This window comes from Citrus sinensis, chromosome 2 (genome assembly GCF_022201045.2).
Source record: "Citrus sinensis cultivar Valencia sweet orange chromosome 2, DVS_A1.0, whole genome shotgun sequence".
Classification (NCBI taxonomy): Eukaryota; Viridiplantae; Streptophyta; class Magnoliopsida; order Sapindales; family Rutaceae; genus Citrus; species Citrus sinensis.
Genome location: NC_068557.1, coordinates 4,301,384 through 4,319,611, shown reverse-complemented (window position 1 = coordinate 4,319,611; position 18,228 = coordinate 4,301,384). Strand labels below are relative to the sequence as shown.

At 34.1% G+C, this 18,228-nt stretch overlaps 4 protein-coding genes across 12 annotated transcripts; 2 read left to right on the top strand and 2 right to left on the bottom strand.

Moving 5' to 3' along the window:
* The first annotated feature begins 1,151 nt into the window (after positions 1 to 1,151).
* LOC102623697 (uncharacterized) lies at positions 1,152 to 3,426 on the top strand. Its single transcript, XM_006470453.4, has 6 exons — positions 1,152 to 1,340; positions 1,644 to 1,697; positions 1,809 to 1,881; positions 2,547 to 2,587; positions 3,046 to 3,105; positions 3,204 to 3,426. The coding sequence occupies exons 1-6, from the start codon at positions 1,275 to 1,277 to the stop codon at positions 3,270 to 3,272; spliced, it is 363 nt and encodes a 120-aa protein (XP_006470516.2). The 5' UTR covers positions 1,152 to 1,274; the 3' UTR covers positions 3,273 to 3,426.
* A 678-nt stretch (positions 3,427 to 4,104) lies between these two features.
* On the bottom strand, positions 4,105 to 7,147 carry LOC102623991 (10 kDa chaperonin, mitochondrial-like). Its single transcript, XM_006470454.4, has 3 exons — positions 6,892 to 7,147; positions 5,473 to 5,612; positions 4,105 to 4,399 (listed from the first exon to the last, which is right to left on the bottom strand). The coding sequence occupies exons 1-3, from the start codon at positions 6,994 to 6,996 to the stop codon at positions 4,348 to 4,350; spliced, it is 297 nt and encodes a 98-aa protein (XP_006470517.1). The 5' UTR covers positions 6,997 to 7,147; the 3' UTR covers positions 4,105 to 4,347.
* Positions 7,148 to 8,324: 1,177 nt separating this feature from the next.
* Positions 8,325 to 12,499, top strand: LOC102624274 (Holliday junction resolvase MOC1, chloroplastic). 8 transcript variants are annotated; one of them, XR_008052253.1, is made up of 8 exons: positions 8,325 to 8,761; positions 9,478 to 9,583; positions 10,020 to 10,072; positions 10,756 to 10,887; positions 11,032 to 11,089; positions 11,293 to 11,365; positions 11,617 to 11,944; positions 12,144 to 12,271. XR_008052253.1 is itself a non-coding variant. In XM_052434698.1 (6 exons), the coding sequence occupies exons 1-5, from the start codon at positions 8,420 to 8,422 to the stop codon at positions 11,086 to 11,088; spliced, it is 690 nt and encodes a 229-aa protein (XP_052290658.1). In that variant the 5' UTR covers positions 8,325 to 8,419; the 3' UTR covers position 11,089; positions 11,293 to 11,464. The 8 variants fall into 8 exon arrangements, 3 of the variants coding, with proteins under 3 accessions (XP_052290658.1, XP_052290657.1, XP_006470518.2); XR_008052252.1 differs by lacking the exon at positions 11,617 to 11,944; XR_008052251.1 differs by having other exon boundaries at positions 11,032 to 11,365.
* Positions 12,500 to 13,295: 796 nt separating this feature from the next.
* LOC102624951 (uncharacterized) lies at positions 13,296 to 16,278 on the bottom strand. Of its 2 annotated transcripts, none has more exons than XM_006470458.4 (8): positions 16,145 to 16,278; positions 15,938 to 16,005; positions 15,715 to 15,834; positions 15,240 to 15,313; positions 15,092 to 15,149; positions 14,914 to 15,015; positions 14,522 to 14,633; positions 13,296 to 13,766 (listed from the first exon to the last, which is right to left on the bottom strand). In XM_006470458.4, the coding sequence occupies exons 1-8, from the start codon at positions 16,156 to 16,158 to the stop codon at positions 13,646 to 13,648; spliced, it is 669 nt and encodes a 222-aa protein (XP_006470521.2). In that variant the 5' UTR covers positions 16,159 to 16,278; the 3' UTR covers positions 13,296 to 13,645. The 2 variants fall into 2 exon arrangements, with proteins under 2 accessions (XP_006470521.2, XP_006470520.2); XM_006470457.4 differs by having other exon boundaries at positions 16,107 to 16,275.
* Positions 16,279 to 18,228: the final 1,950 nt, after the last annotated feature.

Sequence of the window (18,228 nt, the reverse complement as noted above, 5' to 3'; positions counted from 1 at the left end):
AAAGAGTAGTGACAAACTTTGTCTAACTAATGCATGTATAAATTAATGTGTAATAAATGCATTAATTTATGTAGTTGTAGGCTATATATGTGGTATTATCCAACTAAAATAGTAATGTTACTAGGGGTGTTCATAATCTAATCCAATTTATTTAATCCATCTGATTTGTAAAAGTTTGATTCGTGAATTGGTGGATTGGATTGAATTGAAAATTTGAAAATCCATAGTCGGTGGATTATATATGAATTTACTTCTGTAAATATATAAAAATCCGTGAATTCATAAAAAAAATATTTATTTAATAAAAAAATTAAACTTGTAAATATGGCATTAGTACTTATTAATAAATAAATAAATAAGTTAGAATATAGTTATATTAATATCATATTATATCTTATCTGATAATAATATAAAATAAAAATATAACTTCCTAAGCAGTTAATTTCCATGTGTTGATCTAAACAAATGAGATTTTTTCTTTTTGGTGTATTATATTTTGAAATTTTAAATGTATATTCTAGTTTTATTTAAGCAATTAATTTATTGAAATCTTATTTAATCTTGAATTTTGATCAGTAGGAAAATTATTTTTATATTAATTTTTTATTTAGTTAGTCCATGAATAAGATGAAATTTTAGCTCGCAAATCAATCTGTAAATGGTAGATTGGATATAAATTAAGCCAAATTCGTATCTGATCCATAGACGTATAGATTATATTTGGATTAAATTGGATTAGATTAAAAATTTAGCATGTAAAACTATGAATCGGATATGAATTAATGTTTAATCCGCAAAATCTAATTCACAAACACCCCTAAATGTTACATCTATTTAGACAAAACAAGTTTGTGGTTTTATCATTTTTCCTACGAAAAAAATTTAATACGTTGTTATGACTCAAAAGTGCTAATAATGGATGGATTTTTAGTGATATAAATATCAAAAACATTAAAAAAAACAAAAAATTTATATATCAAAACATTTTTTGTTTCAACTTTGAAAACGCTAAAGAGGAAAACAAAATCGAAACCCACGAAAACAAATCTTCCCGCTAATGCTAGTACAAGGTTTTAACGGAAACAATGAAGTGGATCAAGGTATTAGGCCCATGGGTCGATCTAAATAGTTACGGCCTTGGTTTCCTTTCAGAAAAAGAAAGGAAAATGGTGGAAACGAAGTCAAAGCAAGTCAAGTACAGCAGCGGAGAATTCTTTCAAAATATTTAAAGAAAAAAGAAAAGAAAAATTTTCTGAAGCAAGAACAAGAGCAAGATGGATGAAGCGGATTTTCGACGGCTTCTTGATCTTTTTCCAGTTGCACGATCTCGCGATTATCAAGTAACTCTATCTCTTTCTCTGTTATTTCTATCATGATTCTCGATACTTGTTCGTCTTTATAAATTTAATTTAATTTAACTCGTTTATACAATTGTCGGCAGCATTAATTCAAGATTGATTTTTCGTTAGATTAATCACTGATTACTTCACTTTAAGCTTAGGATAGATTTTTCATTTAGGTTAATCTTATATTGAATTAGAGATGATACGATTCAATTTTGTTAATATATTTTTAAATATTTTTTCAAGGTCTTAACTAAGATGTTTAACACTGTTGCTTCTTGCATTGGCATTTGTATCCAGCTTGACCTAGATTCTTCCGGACAATCAACTTCAAACTCAACAAAGGATGAGCCGGTACAACAATATTACAACACTGCCCCATACAGCCATACTCCCTCGATATTTTTTATTATTAGTTTTAATGGATTCTGTGGTGGCTCAATAATTCTGACATTTGCTCTGTAGGTAAACCAAAGGCAAGATGCGTTAGATGAAGGGGATAAAAAGCAGATGGTGAATCAAGGAACTGATTTTCATGGTATATGTTACTGCAAAGCTACTTTGTTCTTATGATAGATAGATTTTCATATGTTTTAGCTAGCATCAGTAATGAGTTAGAGATATTCTGTCTATTTGGTTGCTGTCGGTGAGAAAGATTGATCTGGGTTTTAAAATTGTCGAAATCTTTCAGTGCAGTGGTCAAATTATTCTGTCAATCTGATTTGGACACTTTCAGTGAACTTTTCAGTATCTCTTTTGGTTTTGGGGCATGCTTTAGCAGAATTCGCTTTTTTTTTTCTTCTGAATTTCTTAAGATGCAGGATGGAAAGAGAGGAGTGAGAGGAAACAAGCAGAAATTAGGGATAATTGATGGGAAAGGATTAAAAGTTTATGGGGAGACAAGGAGAAAGTTAATTATTTTCTTATTAATTATAAATCAATCTCTGCCTGAAAACGAAATAAACCTTATTATTTTCTTATTAATCATATACCAATGGCTACCTAACAACAAAATATATTCTTTAATTAAGGAGCTTCTAAATAAATATTGCATCCAGTTCTGCATCATTTGGTCGCATCATAAAACTAAGATGGAGATGACGAGAAAAAAAAAATTGCATGTACTAAGATGCCTTAGTTTTATGTTTATAATTTGGTGACTGAGCAATTTGATTGTGTTCATATGTATTTTGTTTTCAACAGATGCATTTTGGGAGAAGCTTAAGCTTGTGGCTGGCAAAAAGGTATGCATTTTCTGCGCATATTAGCAGATTTTAAGCATTTTAGTTTATTTTCCTTTTTGCTTTTTTATATGCTAAGATAGCATGTTTGTACGCATTTTTTCCATTCATTGGATCTGGGAGCATGTCCAGTGGAGATGAATAATTCATGTTGATAGTGGACAATTTTTTCTTGTTGTGGGGATCCTCTAATTTTAGAAAGGCGCGCAATTTAACTTCTTATGTGGAGTCTGTGGTGATGACATAATCTTTTCTTGTGGCTCCAATTTAAGTAATGGAATGTTATTATATTATTTAGGTGGCATGAACAATTGGACAAATGGACTTTGGGTACCAAATGCTTTAATCAGATGATTTCATACACATAAAACTAACAATTACATGTTCATGAAAGTTTTACTATCCATTATATTTCAAGTTTTACGTGGGCAAATTTGACAATTGGTCCTCGTGTTGCATAGGTGGGAGCTGAAGAGGCGGAAAGATTTTGCCAGTCTTTTCAACAAATTCACAAGAAACTTGTATGTTTACTTTCCCTCAATGACACAATGTTCATCCTGTTCAATTTTCTATTTTATGTTTGCTAATGCAATAAAATTTGTTTACCAATTATGTCCAGGTACATGAAGAACTGAGTTTGGATGCTGCAAGGAAATATATTAACTCATCAAAAGATTTGGAAGAATAGGGTTTTAGGTGTTATCGAAACTTTTTGATTTAGCAATATTTATCAGCATTCAACGATTTCCAGAATATTGCTCTGGAAAAAGAAATATATATTGTTGTGTAAAATTCTAGTAAAATCGATCATTTATTGGCCATTCTATCTTTTCCACTTAGAATTTTTTGGGGTGTTGATTAATGTTTATGTTTTATGTCTCTAATGATCATGTTATGCAAATTATGGATTTCTTTGGACATTTTGATGGACTGAATTGTTTGTGAAGTGAGAAAATTCAAAGTTAAGAGGAAATGATGTTAAAATATTTTGAGAAAGGTGGATGGATGCTATGTGTATATTCGTTTAATTTTCTAATTTTCATAAAAATTATTTACAAAATTAAAAAAAGAATTTACTTCTTTTATTTCAAAAATTAGTATTATTCTGAAAGCAGAGTGGTCATTATAAATATATTTCTTGACAGCCATATACTGGAGGCTTAATAAATAGAAAAAACCATATACTGGCTTGTTAGTTATTGCATTGACCTCCACTGTCCCGTCTAAATTTGCTACCCAAGTACCCAACATCTTAGTTCCTCTTACCTCCTGATTGAAACACACAAAAGCTTATATTGAAAGCTTCAGAAGAAAATGGATGGCAAAAATCCCCGTGGGTATGGGGCTGTGGGAACCCGAACAATCCGGGTCGGGCGTGGAGGACTGAATCAGTTTGCAATTTAATTGGATTGAGTTTGAGGGCCCACAAACAAATGCCCAGACGTAGATTCGGTCAGGGATTGTCTTGGACCCCTAAACCTGACCCGAGTAAAAAAGGCAAATTACAGGAGGAGGACAAATGAAAACGGACCAAAGGGCACTTCGAATAATGCGCTATAAACTGCAGCCCTTAGCAATTCTTAGCAATTCTCAGTCGCAAATTAGTTTCTGAACTAGTACATCAAGTTATATGAAAACACTTCTCAAGTCCTAAATAAGTTTAAATGTATATAGCACTAATATTCAGTCACAAGGCTGCTCCAGCCGACAACTTTGAATTATTAAAGCTGCCATTACTAGATGCAATCAAAGAGCAATATTTTTCAATGGTCATGAAGTGTTCCCAGGATGGACTCATCCTCGTACAGATGGTACCTACAAGAAAAGAAAAGCCAAAGGAAAAAAAAAATCAAGTCAGTTTTCATGAATTTTCATCGCTTGTGAAGCACAACAGAGAATCATTTTAGTGGGAAATAAGTGATCATACTACAATGATAAGCAAGGGAAAGAAAGCCACTTCATGACCAAAATATGACACTAACAAAAGTTAGACCCTTTAAAAGCAGTACAAGCACAAAAAAAAAATGCTCAAACTTTCCAGAATATTCATGAAAAGAAAATGCATTTCAGAATGCTATTGTTGCATATGTGCTAACATGGTATATGTGTTCATAGTTGCCATGAAGTGCTTAATAGCTAGAATCATCAATCAAATTCAAATCATGAAAATTTTTAACTTGCCTGTATTATCACGATCATGCCAGTTTTGAGGCACTTGAAATAAAAAGTTCCCATTAGAAGTCAGAATAACACAAAAAAAATCACCTTGAATATTGAGTCATGTTGTCCAGTCTCAAGTTCTGAACCTTGTCCACACATTATAATTTCAAATAATAACATTGCATAGATTTCCAGCATTCCATAAATGTAGTCACCATTTCAATCTTTCCTATGTTAACTAGGTTAAGGAAGAGTACGGAATTTTGCATCCCTACATATCAGTGTACACATAAAATACTGCATAGATTCAACATCATATTGTACTTCTTTACAGGAAACTATAATTCATTATTAATGACGAGATTGACAAATGGTTGATATGAAGTCCACAAAAAAGAAGTATAAAACCATTAAAGTTACAGCACCCACTTAGATGTTGCAGCCTGCCAAAGGTCTGTATCCTTTGAAGGTGAGATAGATGTAATGTCTATCAAATGTTGAGGAAATAGAGATCAAGTAAACTAACAGGGTCTCCTTCAATAACTTATGATGGAAAATTGGAACAACTTGAAGAATTGATTCATCCATATCGTATAAAGCAATGAAAAGCATCCATTATTTAGGAAAATTATAAACACATTCCACACTCAAGTGTAAACCAGTTCTTAAATCTATGGAGTCAATTCAAGATATAAGTGTATGACTCAACAAGAGGCACTAAGACATACTTTTTATCACCAAGCTTAACTTCAGCCCCCCCATACTCGGGCAAAAGAACAGTATCTCCTTCCTTCACACTTACAGGAATAAACTTTCCATTGACATCACGAGCTCCAGGACCCACAGCAACAACTTTTCCAGAAATCAGCTGAAATTTTATAAATAAATAAATAACAATGAATATAACAATAACAGACTTAAGATAGCCAGCTAACAAACAAATAAATATAAAACTTTACAAATTGCATATATACGGATCTTCATTTCCCAAATTGAATAACACGCTTGCCAAAAGATGCAGATAAATAGAAAAAATTTATTGGAAGTTATGTTAGAACTAATGGTGCTCAGGAAATACCAAGAGAAGAAGAAGCATCCATTCATCATAAACATAGCTAACTCTTCAACAAGGATATAAATTAAATGTCTGGCCTTTTCCTCAAGCCTTTTCCTCTCACACATTAGGATGTTTAGAACCAGTTTATTAACCAGTTGTATTGATCTTAGTCATGTAACATGCTACTCTCCACAATCAGAAAACATTCATACTACATTCTATACTCTCTTATTCTCAGACTTATGAAGTAATTGAGCAAAAACCATCTACAAATGGAAGACTTTTTGTGCAAGGAATGATAGGAGGGCAAAAAATGGTGAAGGGTAGAGGGTCCATTTGGCTAAGTCAAGAATGGTGTTATGCCTTATAAGCAGAGGCTCTACTCTTCCACATAAGTGCACTTTAGTGGATTAAAGAAAGGGTGCGACACACGATCCTCACGGAACACAACAAATTCTTAGCATCAGGACGGGGATAAATGGGAGATGAAAAGGAGATATCTTTAACTTTTCGTTAGTCACTATTGCATGTTAATTTTAGAAAAATACCCAAATAGTTGAGGGCACACATATATCGATAATTTTTTTTTTTTCATTTAGGGATTTATACAGAAGAAATAAAGAAAAATCCCTTAAAGGATATTCAGTCAGGTATATAAAAATATTAAAATCAGAGCAATACCCATTAATCAGAACGCTAAACAAGTAAAATCCAAAGCAAAGCAACGTGACTGCTACATTTTGCGATTAAAAACCAGGCCCTCTAACAGAAATGTCAAGGCAATATGAACAAATTGAAAATTGGGTGCTTTTTCCCTTTTTTTTTTTAATCAGAGCAATACCCATCAATCAAAAACGCTAAACAAGCCAAATCCAAAGCAAAACCACATGACTACAACATAATGCAATTAAAAACCAGACGCGGGTGCTTTTTTTTTTTTAAAAAAAAAAGGCACTTGAATTCATGAAAGTAATGTAAAAACAAATAGAGTTTGGGATTTGAAAGAGCAACAGTGTAACTCACAAAACATGTAAGCAACAAAAGGCTACAAGTAAATGAGAATATAAATTAAAATAGAAAAAAAAATAACCTTGCTTGTTTTCTCAGGAAGTAAGATTCCGGAGTTGGTTTTGGAAGGAGGGATTATTTTTTCAACCAAAACGCGACTGAATGCTGGAATCAATCTCTTTGCCATTTTCTCTTCACGAACAAACAGGAGGGGACTTCACCAAAACTTTCTTCTTTTCTTTATGATGCAAGCAAATAGAGGTTGAAGGGTTTAAGAAAAGAAAGAACAAGCCACTAGGGTTTATCCCATTCTGAAATTACGCTATTGCCCACCCCTACTCTGACTACTTGTCCGTGTCCGGTGTCAAATGTGTCGCACGGTACTAGGGATGGCAATGGGTACCACCCGCAGCGGATTTGTCGTTATCAAACCCAAATCCGCACAAAATTTAAATTACCAAACTCACCCGCAACCCGCAGCGGGTTTTAATTTTTTTACAAAAACCCACCCGCAGCGGGTTTTAATAATTACCAAACCCGCAATAGTATCCGGCGGATTTTTTGCGAGTTTCCGTATTTAAAATCACAAATGTTTAATATATAAATTTATAATAACAACCTTAAATTCCATATAACATACTCAATTTTATATTTAAATAATGTAAATGAAAAATTAAAATTTTCACATCAATTCAATACAAATTTTCAAATTTAAGTATAAATTACACAAATCCATTTAAAAAACACAAACTAGTATCTAAAAATAATAATTACATTTCATATTATCATTTAAAACAAGCTCCAAGAGAAGATATTCATTTCATTCACCACCATAAGCACCCATCCAACACAATGCCTATAATAATAATTAAGATTAATATTTTCAAATACTAATTCGAAGGAAAATGCCTTTAGTTTTCTTTAGATTATGACTTTAGAATAGGCTATAGGCCACATACACAACTTTGAGCCTTTGGCTATTTGGTAATTTAATTAATGACATTATTTTCTTTATACATTTTTATATTTAAATTAAATTAAAAATATTTGAAAACAATATTGCGGGTTTTGTGGATATCCATGCGGGTATCCACCAGATATAAAGTTAATAGCAAACCCACCCGCATCCATGTGCGGGTTTTAATTTATAATACTAAACCCGCCCGCAACGGGTAAAATTACCCGCAACGGGCGGGTTTTGAGGGATGGGTTTGGGCGGATTTACGGGTTTACGGGTACAATTGCCATCCCTACACGGTACATATAATTTTTTACAAATTTTAAATAAATTAATTATCTCATCAATTATTAAATAAATATCTTATGATTTAAAAATCGATTTATTAAACCCTTAAAATATACAGATATAAAGTTGCGCTGTGCATGCACGAAAAAATTCATTCCCAAATAGAATTGAAAGGTAAAAAAGAAAAAAATATATATCTTAATATAATAAAAGTAAAAATAATGTATTAATTATATGTATTTTTTTATCTTCTGGTTCGGTTCGCATCTTAATTCGATCCGGTCCGTATGGGAGAGAGCCGAGATAGGTTTTGAAGAAGAGTACAAAGGCGTCCGTAGGTGGATAGTTTACTGGTTTTGGTTCGATGGAAACAACAGTGAAGATACAGCCACAATTACAAAGCCATTGCATATCGATGAACACATTCGTCTCCTCCAAAATCAGAACCCTTTGCACATACCCATTTGCTCAACATGGAAGAACGCTACTCGTTAGGGCTGCGGCTGCTGGTGATACAACTAAAGCAGCGGTGGCAGCCCAAATGAAGCAAAACTGGCTGGATTCTCTCACTTTTCCTCCTCTTCACGTTCACGACTTGACAGCGAACCAAACCAATGCGGATTCCCAATGGGCTCTAGGTATTGACCCGGACCTCTCCGGCGCTTTGGCCGTCTTGAAATCCGACCACAACGGCTGCTCTGCTGAGGTAATACAGTAATTTTGTTGTTTGTTTATTTGTTTGTTGTAAACGGTGATCAGACCAGACATGGTCCAGGTGTCTACCCAATTCTTGTAATAATGGTAGGGACCTTTACATGTCTGGGAAATTAAAGAAACAAAGTGTCCATCGTTTCTTGGTAATCATCATTTCAATGATTACAAAAGCTACATCTGGACTCTACATCTAATATTTTTATTGGGAATCTTGTAGAATCATCTTGAAAGGTGGTAATTTTATATTATTATTTTGAGGATTTAGTGTTTAGGCTCATAATTTGATTGATTGAAAACAAAAAACCCTGTGTTCCACCCATTTTTTTTAAAATTAATTCCCTACGAATGGAATAATGTGCTTTAATTTATGAAAGTGTCACGCATTTGTAACATTGTCTGCTACCAGAGAAGTTGTGAAATGAAGTGAGTCTCATGATATTATGAAGAAAGGAATTTTATGGGTATCGGTGAATTAGATGTTGTAATTCTCTTTATACTACTTGTTTGTTGGGTGCAACTGAACTATGAAATTGGCTTTTGAATGAAACTGACTGTAGAATATGCATGTTAAAGGCCTTTTTATCAGCTTGAGATGCCTTTCAAGGCTTTCACATTATTTTCTTCCATTATACATGTACCATGATTTGTTTTGTTAGATGAGACTTGATTTGGCAAGTGAGATGACTTTGATTGTCCTCAATCTATCAGGTGTTTGATACTCCTCACTTGCCAGTACTAGTTGGTAAAAGAGTTCGAAAGCGTTTAGATGCGAAGTCTATGATCCTGTTGCTTCGCAGCTTAGATGCTCCAATTGGTATGTGACATGGCAATGTCTGTACCATCCTCTCCTCTGGTGCTCTTTTCTCTTCCTTCCAACTCCTTTTTTCTATTTGTTCTTTTTTTTCATTATTTTGTGTGTGTGACCCAGGAGGGAGAGAAGTTTCTATGATGAGTTTAGTATAATCTTGATAAATGCTATGCATTACATTTAACAAATTTCTTTTTTCCAACATTGCAGATATTAATAATCAAATAAATTGTAGAAAATGGTAGTCAAGATAATGCTTTGGGTGGGTCATTACATTTACTGCTGAGTTTGCAATTTTCATCATTTGAATATTTTCCACTTTGGGTAGCCTTTAGTTTCTAACATCATAAATATATATCTAGAGAAAAATGTTCTATTTTCATTTCTTGTCTTCCACCAGTGCTTGAACATTATGTAATGACTTTTGCTGTTTTTATTGCAGGAACAACTGCTTACGTAGAGCAGTCAATCCCTTATCCACAAGATGGGAAACAGGTCCGTGCTATCCATGTTGGTGGGAGATTTCTTATGGACCATTTTTGACAACTGTTATGTTTGATTATGCTCTTTGCTGCTGTTATAATTTTGCTCTTGTCTCTTCTATACGTGGCCTTAGGCCAAGTAGAGATGGGCAGGCTTTCATAGCATTTAGAATATTGATTCGGACAAAGCAATATAGCCTTATTAAAGAGACAATCCCTTGTTATACCAGTTGCCTTTACCGGTTGTACTAAAGATACCATATGTATGGATGTGGCACTATGGCTGTAATTTTTGTGTTGATATAGTGAATTATTGGGTAGCTTTTGAATTATTCACTGGAAATCGAATAATATTAGAGATCCATTTCTATACATGGTCGGGGCTTGTATTTCATGCATAGTTAATGAGCTGAAAATTCGTCCATTTCACAAGCATTGTTCTAAAGAAAACTGGATCTGTTTAATGCATTCTTTTGTAGTAGAAAATTCTCATAAGTATCCTCTTTTTTTTCTTTTTTCTTTTTTTAAATTTTGCCCTCTTGCAAATTTGTGCTTTTCAACATCCTATGTGGAGATATCAATTGTCGATTTGCCAATTCTAGTTATGAAATTTTACTGAAAGAGAAAGTAAGCAAAATAAAATTGCAGAACTTTCATAGTTCCTCCTCTGAGAGTATCTCTTTTTACTTAATCAAGGGTTGGTGGAGTGGAGGATTTGGGTATGGATTATGGATTGGGATATTGGTTGCCTCTGGATTTTCCGTAGTTCCAATTCCCTCTTTAACATGGAAGAACTGGTATGGACTCTCAGGAGGCACCTCTACAAAGGTTTGCATCAACACACTTATTTTATCTGTATTTACATGTAGATAAAGTTTTTACTCTTCAAATAAATAATGTTTGTTTAACATAAATATTGTTGTTGTCATACTGGTAAATGTTTTTCTGCTTACCTTCTCTTTTTCTTTTCAGTTATTTTTAGCCGTGCGTCTTGCCTTGAAATTTGCGAGAAGCAAAGTGGAGTTATAAAGTTTTGTTGCTTTCTTGACATTATCATTGTTTTGTTTTCTTGCTTTCTGTCAAGGAAACTATTAATGCCTACTACGTTTTGTCAACAACCTTGTCAGAGAAACCCTTTTTTGCACCTTTTAAGATTCTGCATAATTTAAACTGTTGAACCGACTGAAACTCAAGAACATCCTTTCTGTTTATGATGGATGGACTTTTTTACAGGATGATAGCCGGAGGGTTGCGTCCACATTATTTCCATCTTTGTGTTCCCAGTTGAAAAGGAAAAAGGATCATGGTACAATATCTTCCCCTTATTGTATTTTATATCATCACTTGTAAGAATTATCATTTTCCTCGGTTGGAATAAAGAACTAAGATGGTGTCAAAACTTGGATCGCCTTTGCATACCATCGACCTCTTTTTTCACTTTTGTATCAGCAGTATCATGTTACTGTTGAATTACATTAGGGGCAGGAATGTCAGAGGAAAATATCATGTGAGCAAATAATTTGGAACCATGACTTTAATGGTTGTGTATTTCATCAGAGTTATGATCGATGAGGTACATGTAAACAATGGGAGCCTATCAGACAAGATTTTCAGTATCGTGTTCAATCATCTTTGCAAGTTGCCTTTTGCAGCCATAAAATTTCAAGTGAAATAAAGAGCAAAAGTTTCAGCTTTTTCAAGCCTTCAAAGCTGGCATTATGAGTTGTTTGGGCATGATTTATTCCAAATCAGCAAGTAGTGATAACGACGATGTAGAGGCTTCTATTAGCTCATAATTGCCTACTTGGCTCTCTGATTTGGGGTGACCTATCCCCAATGTCTGATGCCTTGAACATGTAACCAGCATGGTGCCCCAAAGTTCATGGTAAAATAATCTGCCACCATGGAGCATATGCCTTGTTGATCACAACTTGAAAACATCTATTGATTAATCAAACGACCAGGAGATTTGACCTGAAATTTTCTGAAGGCCTGTGCACAAGCTCACCAATTTTTGTTTTTGTCAAACTTTATGCTCTCCCTCGGCATATATTTTCCTCATATTTGGTAATTGAAAACTGCAGGAAAGGCTGATGCTGTGCTGATTGCTGCATATGGAAAGGGTCTGAAGTTAGATTCATCACATCTCTCAGGTGAATTAGTTCCTCAAAGAAGCGAAGTTGTCGCGACAGTGCAATTACTTCAAAAAGAAGAGCTGACCTGAAGACACAAACAACCCTTTTCACCTCACTTGAATGAATTATTCATTGTATGAAAAGTAGAACCAGGCATGAAGCAGCATCAGCATGGACAGCTTTGTGAAGATTGCTTTCACCATTCTTTAATAGTCATACTGTTGTAGCCTAGTAGGATTGAAGCTACTGGAACAATTGTATATTTTATTCTAACTTAAAAAAAAATACTGAATTTCAATCTCTCACTATGCTGTTTTCCCAATTTTATTTAGGTTATTATTTATTTACCCCCTAGGTTTCTTGAAATATTAAACATGTCCAGCTGCAGTATGACAAATTGTAACAAATGGGATCTGGCCCTTCTGTTCAATTCTCTTTCGTGTCTAATTAACTTTCTATTTATCCTTCATTCTGAGATTCTGACATTTCAGAGACACATGGACCAGGACTAAACAAAGTTTTGAGCTCTTATACACATCTATATTACATTAGTAGTCTTTAGGAATCTATTGTCCGTAAAAATATTAAATAGATCCTAAACTGCAAGTCTGCAACCAAAAACGCACAAAGAATAAGATATTATCATTGAGAAAGACTAGCCAATACAAAAATCTTTTCACAAAAAGAGTAACACAACATGCAAACGAAATGCAAAATCAGCAACGGGCAATGTATTTAACACATGCTTCCAAATCCCACCTCATGCTGTTTAAGGCTTATAAAGCTGGTGTTCTGCAAGGTTTTAGCCCAAAACAAAGCAAGAAATCATGCCATTTCAAATGTAGAGATTCTTTTTTTCAGCAAGAAATGCCTTTAATGACAAGCTTGGACCGAAATGCAAATTAAGTAATCGTTTAGAAGATTCAGAGACCTACCAAAACTCCAATGTAATATAAGAGCCACTTTTCACCCATCCTCTAAAATATGACCCAAAGGCAGTATCTAACATTGAGCGTTATTGAAGTTTCCTGAAAGTAAACCTTTTATCATGAAAAAGAAAGACTATGAAGGCATAGTACTAGTAAGGAAACTCAAACGACACAACCAAAGAATAATAGACATTACATTGAAGCAAAATTCAGGTATACATTGTAAAACGTATACAATAAACTGCTGAACTAAACCCTTGGTTTCTTCTGATTTGGGACCATTATTCAAAAGATTTGCTACATTAGCTAATTTATGATTATCAAGAAAGTTGAACATCAAACTCCAGAAGCCTTCTAAAGCAACCTTTCACTATAGCTTCTGCCCTCCCAAATTTGGTGGTTATTATCTCTTCACCTCAGTTGCAAGGACTTCAGTAATTTGCCATGTGCTGATGCATCTATTTAAGAAATTTGCCATGTGCTGATGCATCTATTTAAGAAATTTGCCACGTGCTGATGCATCTATTTAAGTGTGACCTCGAAAATAACTCCTTCAAGATTTCCAACAACAGATCGCGTCCCAACTATTTCATTTATCAGCAGTCCATGCCTAGTAGCTTCATTGAGAACCATTGAATCCATGCTGTGCACAATAATACCATTGCGTAAAAGAAATTGCAGAGACAAAAAAAAAGCTTCGATCTTTGTTACAATTACTATTAAAAACATAAGTAGCATTGCATCAAACAGCTCAAATTGAAGAGGTAAATACAATCAAGAGAACCAAAAAGGGATGCAAGGGGGGATTTGGAAAATGTTCATAAACATTAATAATAGAATTACTGAAGCACTTAAAAGATCTTTAATAGAAGGAAAAAAAAGGAGAAAACTGATTTTAGTATTTGCTCACCAATGTTGAAAGATAGATACTAAATACGGATATCATCATTCATAAGATGTTTTTGCAAACTGACAACAATAATTCAGAACTCTGAGCAGGGATGATAAATGAAAACTACAGAAAGAAATAGGTTCTATCAATCCACTGCTGTTTCCCAATTATAGTGATATTTAATCTGCAAATTTGTTTCAAAGTTTTTTGAGTATTAAATGGACTGGAAAATTGAAGTTTTCAGATGGGTAAAGTACAAAGCCCCTGTACAGAAAAGCAAGGCAAATGAAGAGTGGCCCCAGAAAAGGACAAGCTCCAGAATTACACCCTCAACAGTTTGTGCAGCCACAAATCTCAATCAATGAAAAAGACTTCCCATATTAATGCACCATATAAACTCATCGGTAAATGATTACAATCAACCAAGATGAGCCAACAAATAAAACTGGTCAGAATTTGTGAAGTGGAAACAAAAATTAAAACAAATTCATTAATTGATTACATACCTCTTGGCTCGGGATACATAGGCTAAAATGAATTTGCATTGTCCTCGTCCCTTCAAGCGGAGGAACTGTTCTACTGTGTCAAAAAGAGGAGAAATACTGGATTGCTGAAAGCTTAGACACTGTCAAGGAATTTTTAAGTACCAACCAACAAAGAATGCTCAATAATGTCATGTCTAAGCAAGTTAAAAAGGACATAGATACAAGGGAAAATTCTCATGTGGTGTTCTAGGCCACCTCAAAATCTAAGACAAGCTTTTGGATGGTTTTCTGCACTCTATCCTGGCCCCACTTAGAATGCGTCAGGCCTAGCTATAACTAATTTAACTTTCTTTTATTTGTTCATATTGCTTAAAAAAAAGAGGTCATCAGTAATGATCTGTTGTATAGGATATAAATGTCAGCCCCAAGAATTAGATCAAATCCACCTGGATATTTCTGTATAATTTTGTTGATCTGATCAGAATTCCCCCATTCTAACTTCTCAACTGCTAATCCTGCATATACAATGTGAGCAAAAGACATCAGCTAATGCAAACATTTTTATGTTCCTAATAAAGTTCATTCCCTCACCAGCGTCACTATTAGGATTCTCAGATGATGTGTGGTGCTCTATATTTTTCTTCAGGATCTGAAAATAGATTGATACTATAGAAAGTCAAAATACAAGAAAGATTACAGGTAAACATACCAATACTTCTAGTTAATGATTTGACCTTACCTTGAGCACTTCCTCATTATGGTCAGTTAACAGAACTTCACGGCAAAATCTGCTGCAGAGTATCCCAGTAACTCCTGTACATCAAGAAGAAGCAATCTGTTATACATAAAGCTAAGAGAAAAGATATAATCATCATGAGGCTAGTGAAATTAAAAATTGTTCAACATAAGGAGAATCACCACAAAAGAACCCATATAACAGGCACTCAGCCGAACATAAATTGAGCAAGAGGAGGATCTATACATGATAAGAAGCAGGAATCCCTTGATTAAACTAATTTGTTTTCAACAGCAAAACAAATGTATGGGATCAATGTTGCTCCGTAATAATACTTAAAGTCTCAACCTGTATTTCAGTGTGTGAGGATGCCATCGCACAAAATGAGTATATTTACACATGTGGAAGAGCCTAATTGAAGATGAATAAGTAGGGAAGAAAAACATGATATAAACATTAGATGAGAATTGAGAGATACCAACGCCAGAGCCTAATTCAAGAATGGAAGAGGCTTGGAGCACGTCAGGGTTTTTGGAGAGATAATCATTCATAAGCATAGCACCAGGCCACACCAATTGCCCTGTCAAATCAAAATCAGCTGTTCCACAGCCCACATAGTAAGATTTTTTGACCGCATATTTTCATTTTCTATAAAAAGGAAAATATTTATACATAAGAAAACAGAAAAAGAAAACACTCACTTGAAGCAGATTGGAGGCAGAAGAGGTGAAGAACTTGGGAGCCAAAAGTGAAAGTGGTGAGCTGATAACTGTGGAGAGAGAGAGTGTGTGAATCAGCAAAATCATTAGAGAGTTAGTAAAAATAAATAAGAAAGGAGCTGAGAGAAACTTGTCTCTCACTCTCACTCACTCGTCATTGATGAAGAAAGATTCGTCCAAGCACACTACCTCGTCGTCTCCATCTTCTTCTCTGTTCATCTTGAGCTGAGCTGAATGCTATTCTATGCCTATGCCAATGTTGTTGTTCTCTTCAAGTCTCTTCACCACCATTTTGTGTTTAGTTTTACTCTTTTGGAGCAGGACTGCCGGTTTTGAAAATATATGCGCCGTGAGGGACTTCAATGAAATTTGGTCTCATTCGTAAATTCAGATGGTGTTAGTGGGCCTTTGGGCCCAGTGGACTCGAGCCCCGCCAGCAGCTCATTCACTTTTTAAATATTAAGATAGAATAGACATCTAGTAGATATTAGTGAAAGTAAATTTTTGAAAAAATATTTAGTAGATTTTTGGTTTATACTACAAATATATGTACCTTTGGATAGGAATAAATATCTTTTTGATGTTAGTAAGAATAGATTTTCAAGTTAGTACTTGGTAGATTTTTGAGTTGTACTATAAATATATGTTCCGATTGATATGAAATTGAAAAATATCTAGACCGGGAAAGTTTAAAAAAATAATAATAAATTTACATGGCGTTTATTTTTTCGGCTAGCATCCTTCAATTAAAGTGCATCCATGAGTCCTTAATGCAATTAGATATACAATTACCTTTTACACACTTACTTTTTGTTTTAAAAAAATTAAAAGTTTGAATCTTTTCTATGTGTTGTTGATGTTGATTTTATTTTCTAAAATATTTAGAAGAAAATTCGACACATTCTAAGCTCAAATAAGTGACTGCATTATTATAAATTTGATTTTCAGAAGTGTAGTTATATTAAAAAAAAAAAATCGATTCCTTCATTTTGGAAGAGTTAAATAGTAAAATTAATCTTTTGTTCATATAACCTTAACCTCAAAGAAGTCAAGAAACATAAATAATATGACGATGATCAATTATTGGAACTATATTCGAACCGGTTACCCGTGATTTAAAGCACCCAATTGTACAATGTAGTTTAGATGTCACGGGTCAATTCGGATTTGTCCGTCGGACGTTGACCAATCGATTTAAGATTGATGTTAAAACTCGTCTTAATTATTTGAACTAAATCGAACCCCGTGAGTCCGTGACTTAATTTATGCCACTTTCTGGTCGTTTATTAGCAACTAGCAGATCAAATTCAGATATCTTTCAAAGCAAGACAAGACATATCTAGTAGTTACACTTTTTTTTAAATTATACGTGTGGTATTCAAAATTACAAAGTCGAGTATCTTTCCATTGGTTTAATTATTTGGTCAATGATGTGTACCTTTTCTATTTTATAATACAAATGTTACATTTCAGTTTATCTCCTTCTTAAATTGATATCCTTCAATTTATTTTCTCAAATTATTGAAAATATTACCGTACTTTTTATCTCTTTGCATATTAAAAAAAATTACAATAAAAAAGGATTTTAATAGTAAAATTTTTACCATCAAATTTTTTATCAACTTCTTTTGTCCGTATCGAATGCAATATTGACTCGGCATCCGTGCATATAAGGACTACTTTGAAGAAGAATAGTAAGTTGGCAGAAGCGGAAGCAATTCCTTATATTAAGTGAACGTGTCTTCCTTTCCTTTGATTCAGGAGCAAAAAAAGCTCTACACTCAATCCCCTTGTGTACATTTTTTTATCAGCAAATTCAACAAGTGTTAATGGAGAGAACGGTTGATGAGTTTTTGAATGTGAGTGCAGCAAGCAGCCCAAGAAGAGCAGTGAGCTCGGAAAATGTGTGTTTCTATAGCGTGCCCACTAGTCCCACTAGAAAGTCATTCAAAAGTAGTGCTTATGATCATGATCATGATGATCAGCCAACAACACCACCAAATGCATATGAAGATGCAAATTCGAGTTTCTCGGATTTTGAATTCGAAACAAGTCGTCGTTTCAACGTTAGTGTAATTGCTGCTGACCACGATGACACAACTGAAGATGGCTGTTGGAAGGAACAAGTTCAACAAAATAATAACCAACGTAAAGAGTATCTCCCTGCCATGGCATTTGCTGACGAACTCTTCCATAATGGGATAGTCATGCCGACGCTGAAACCTCCACCGGCGCGGCTTCGATACAGCAACGACACTGCAAGTAGCTCTTCT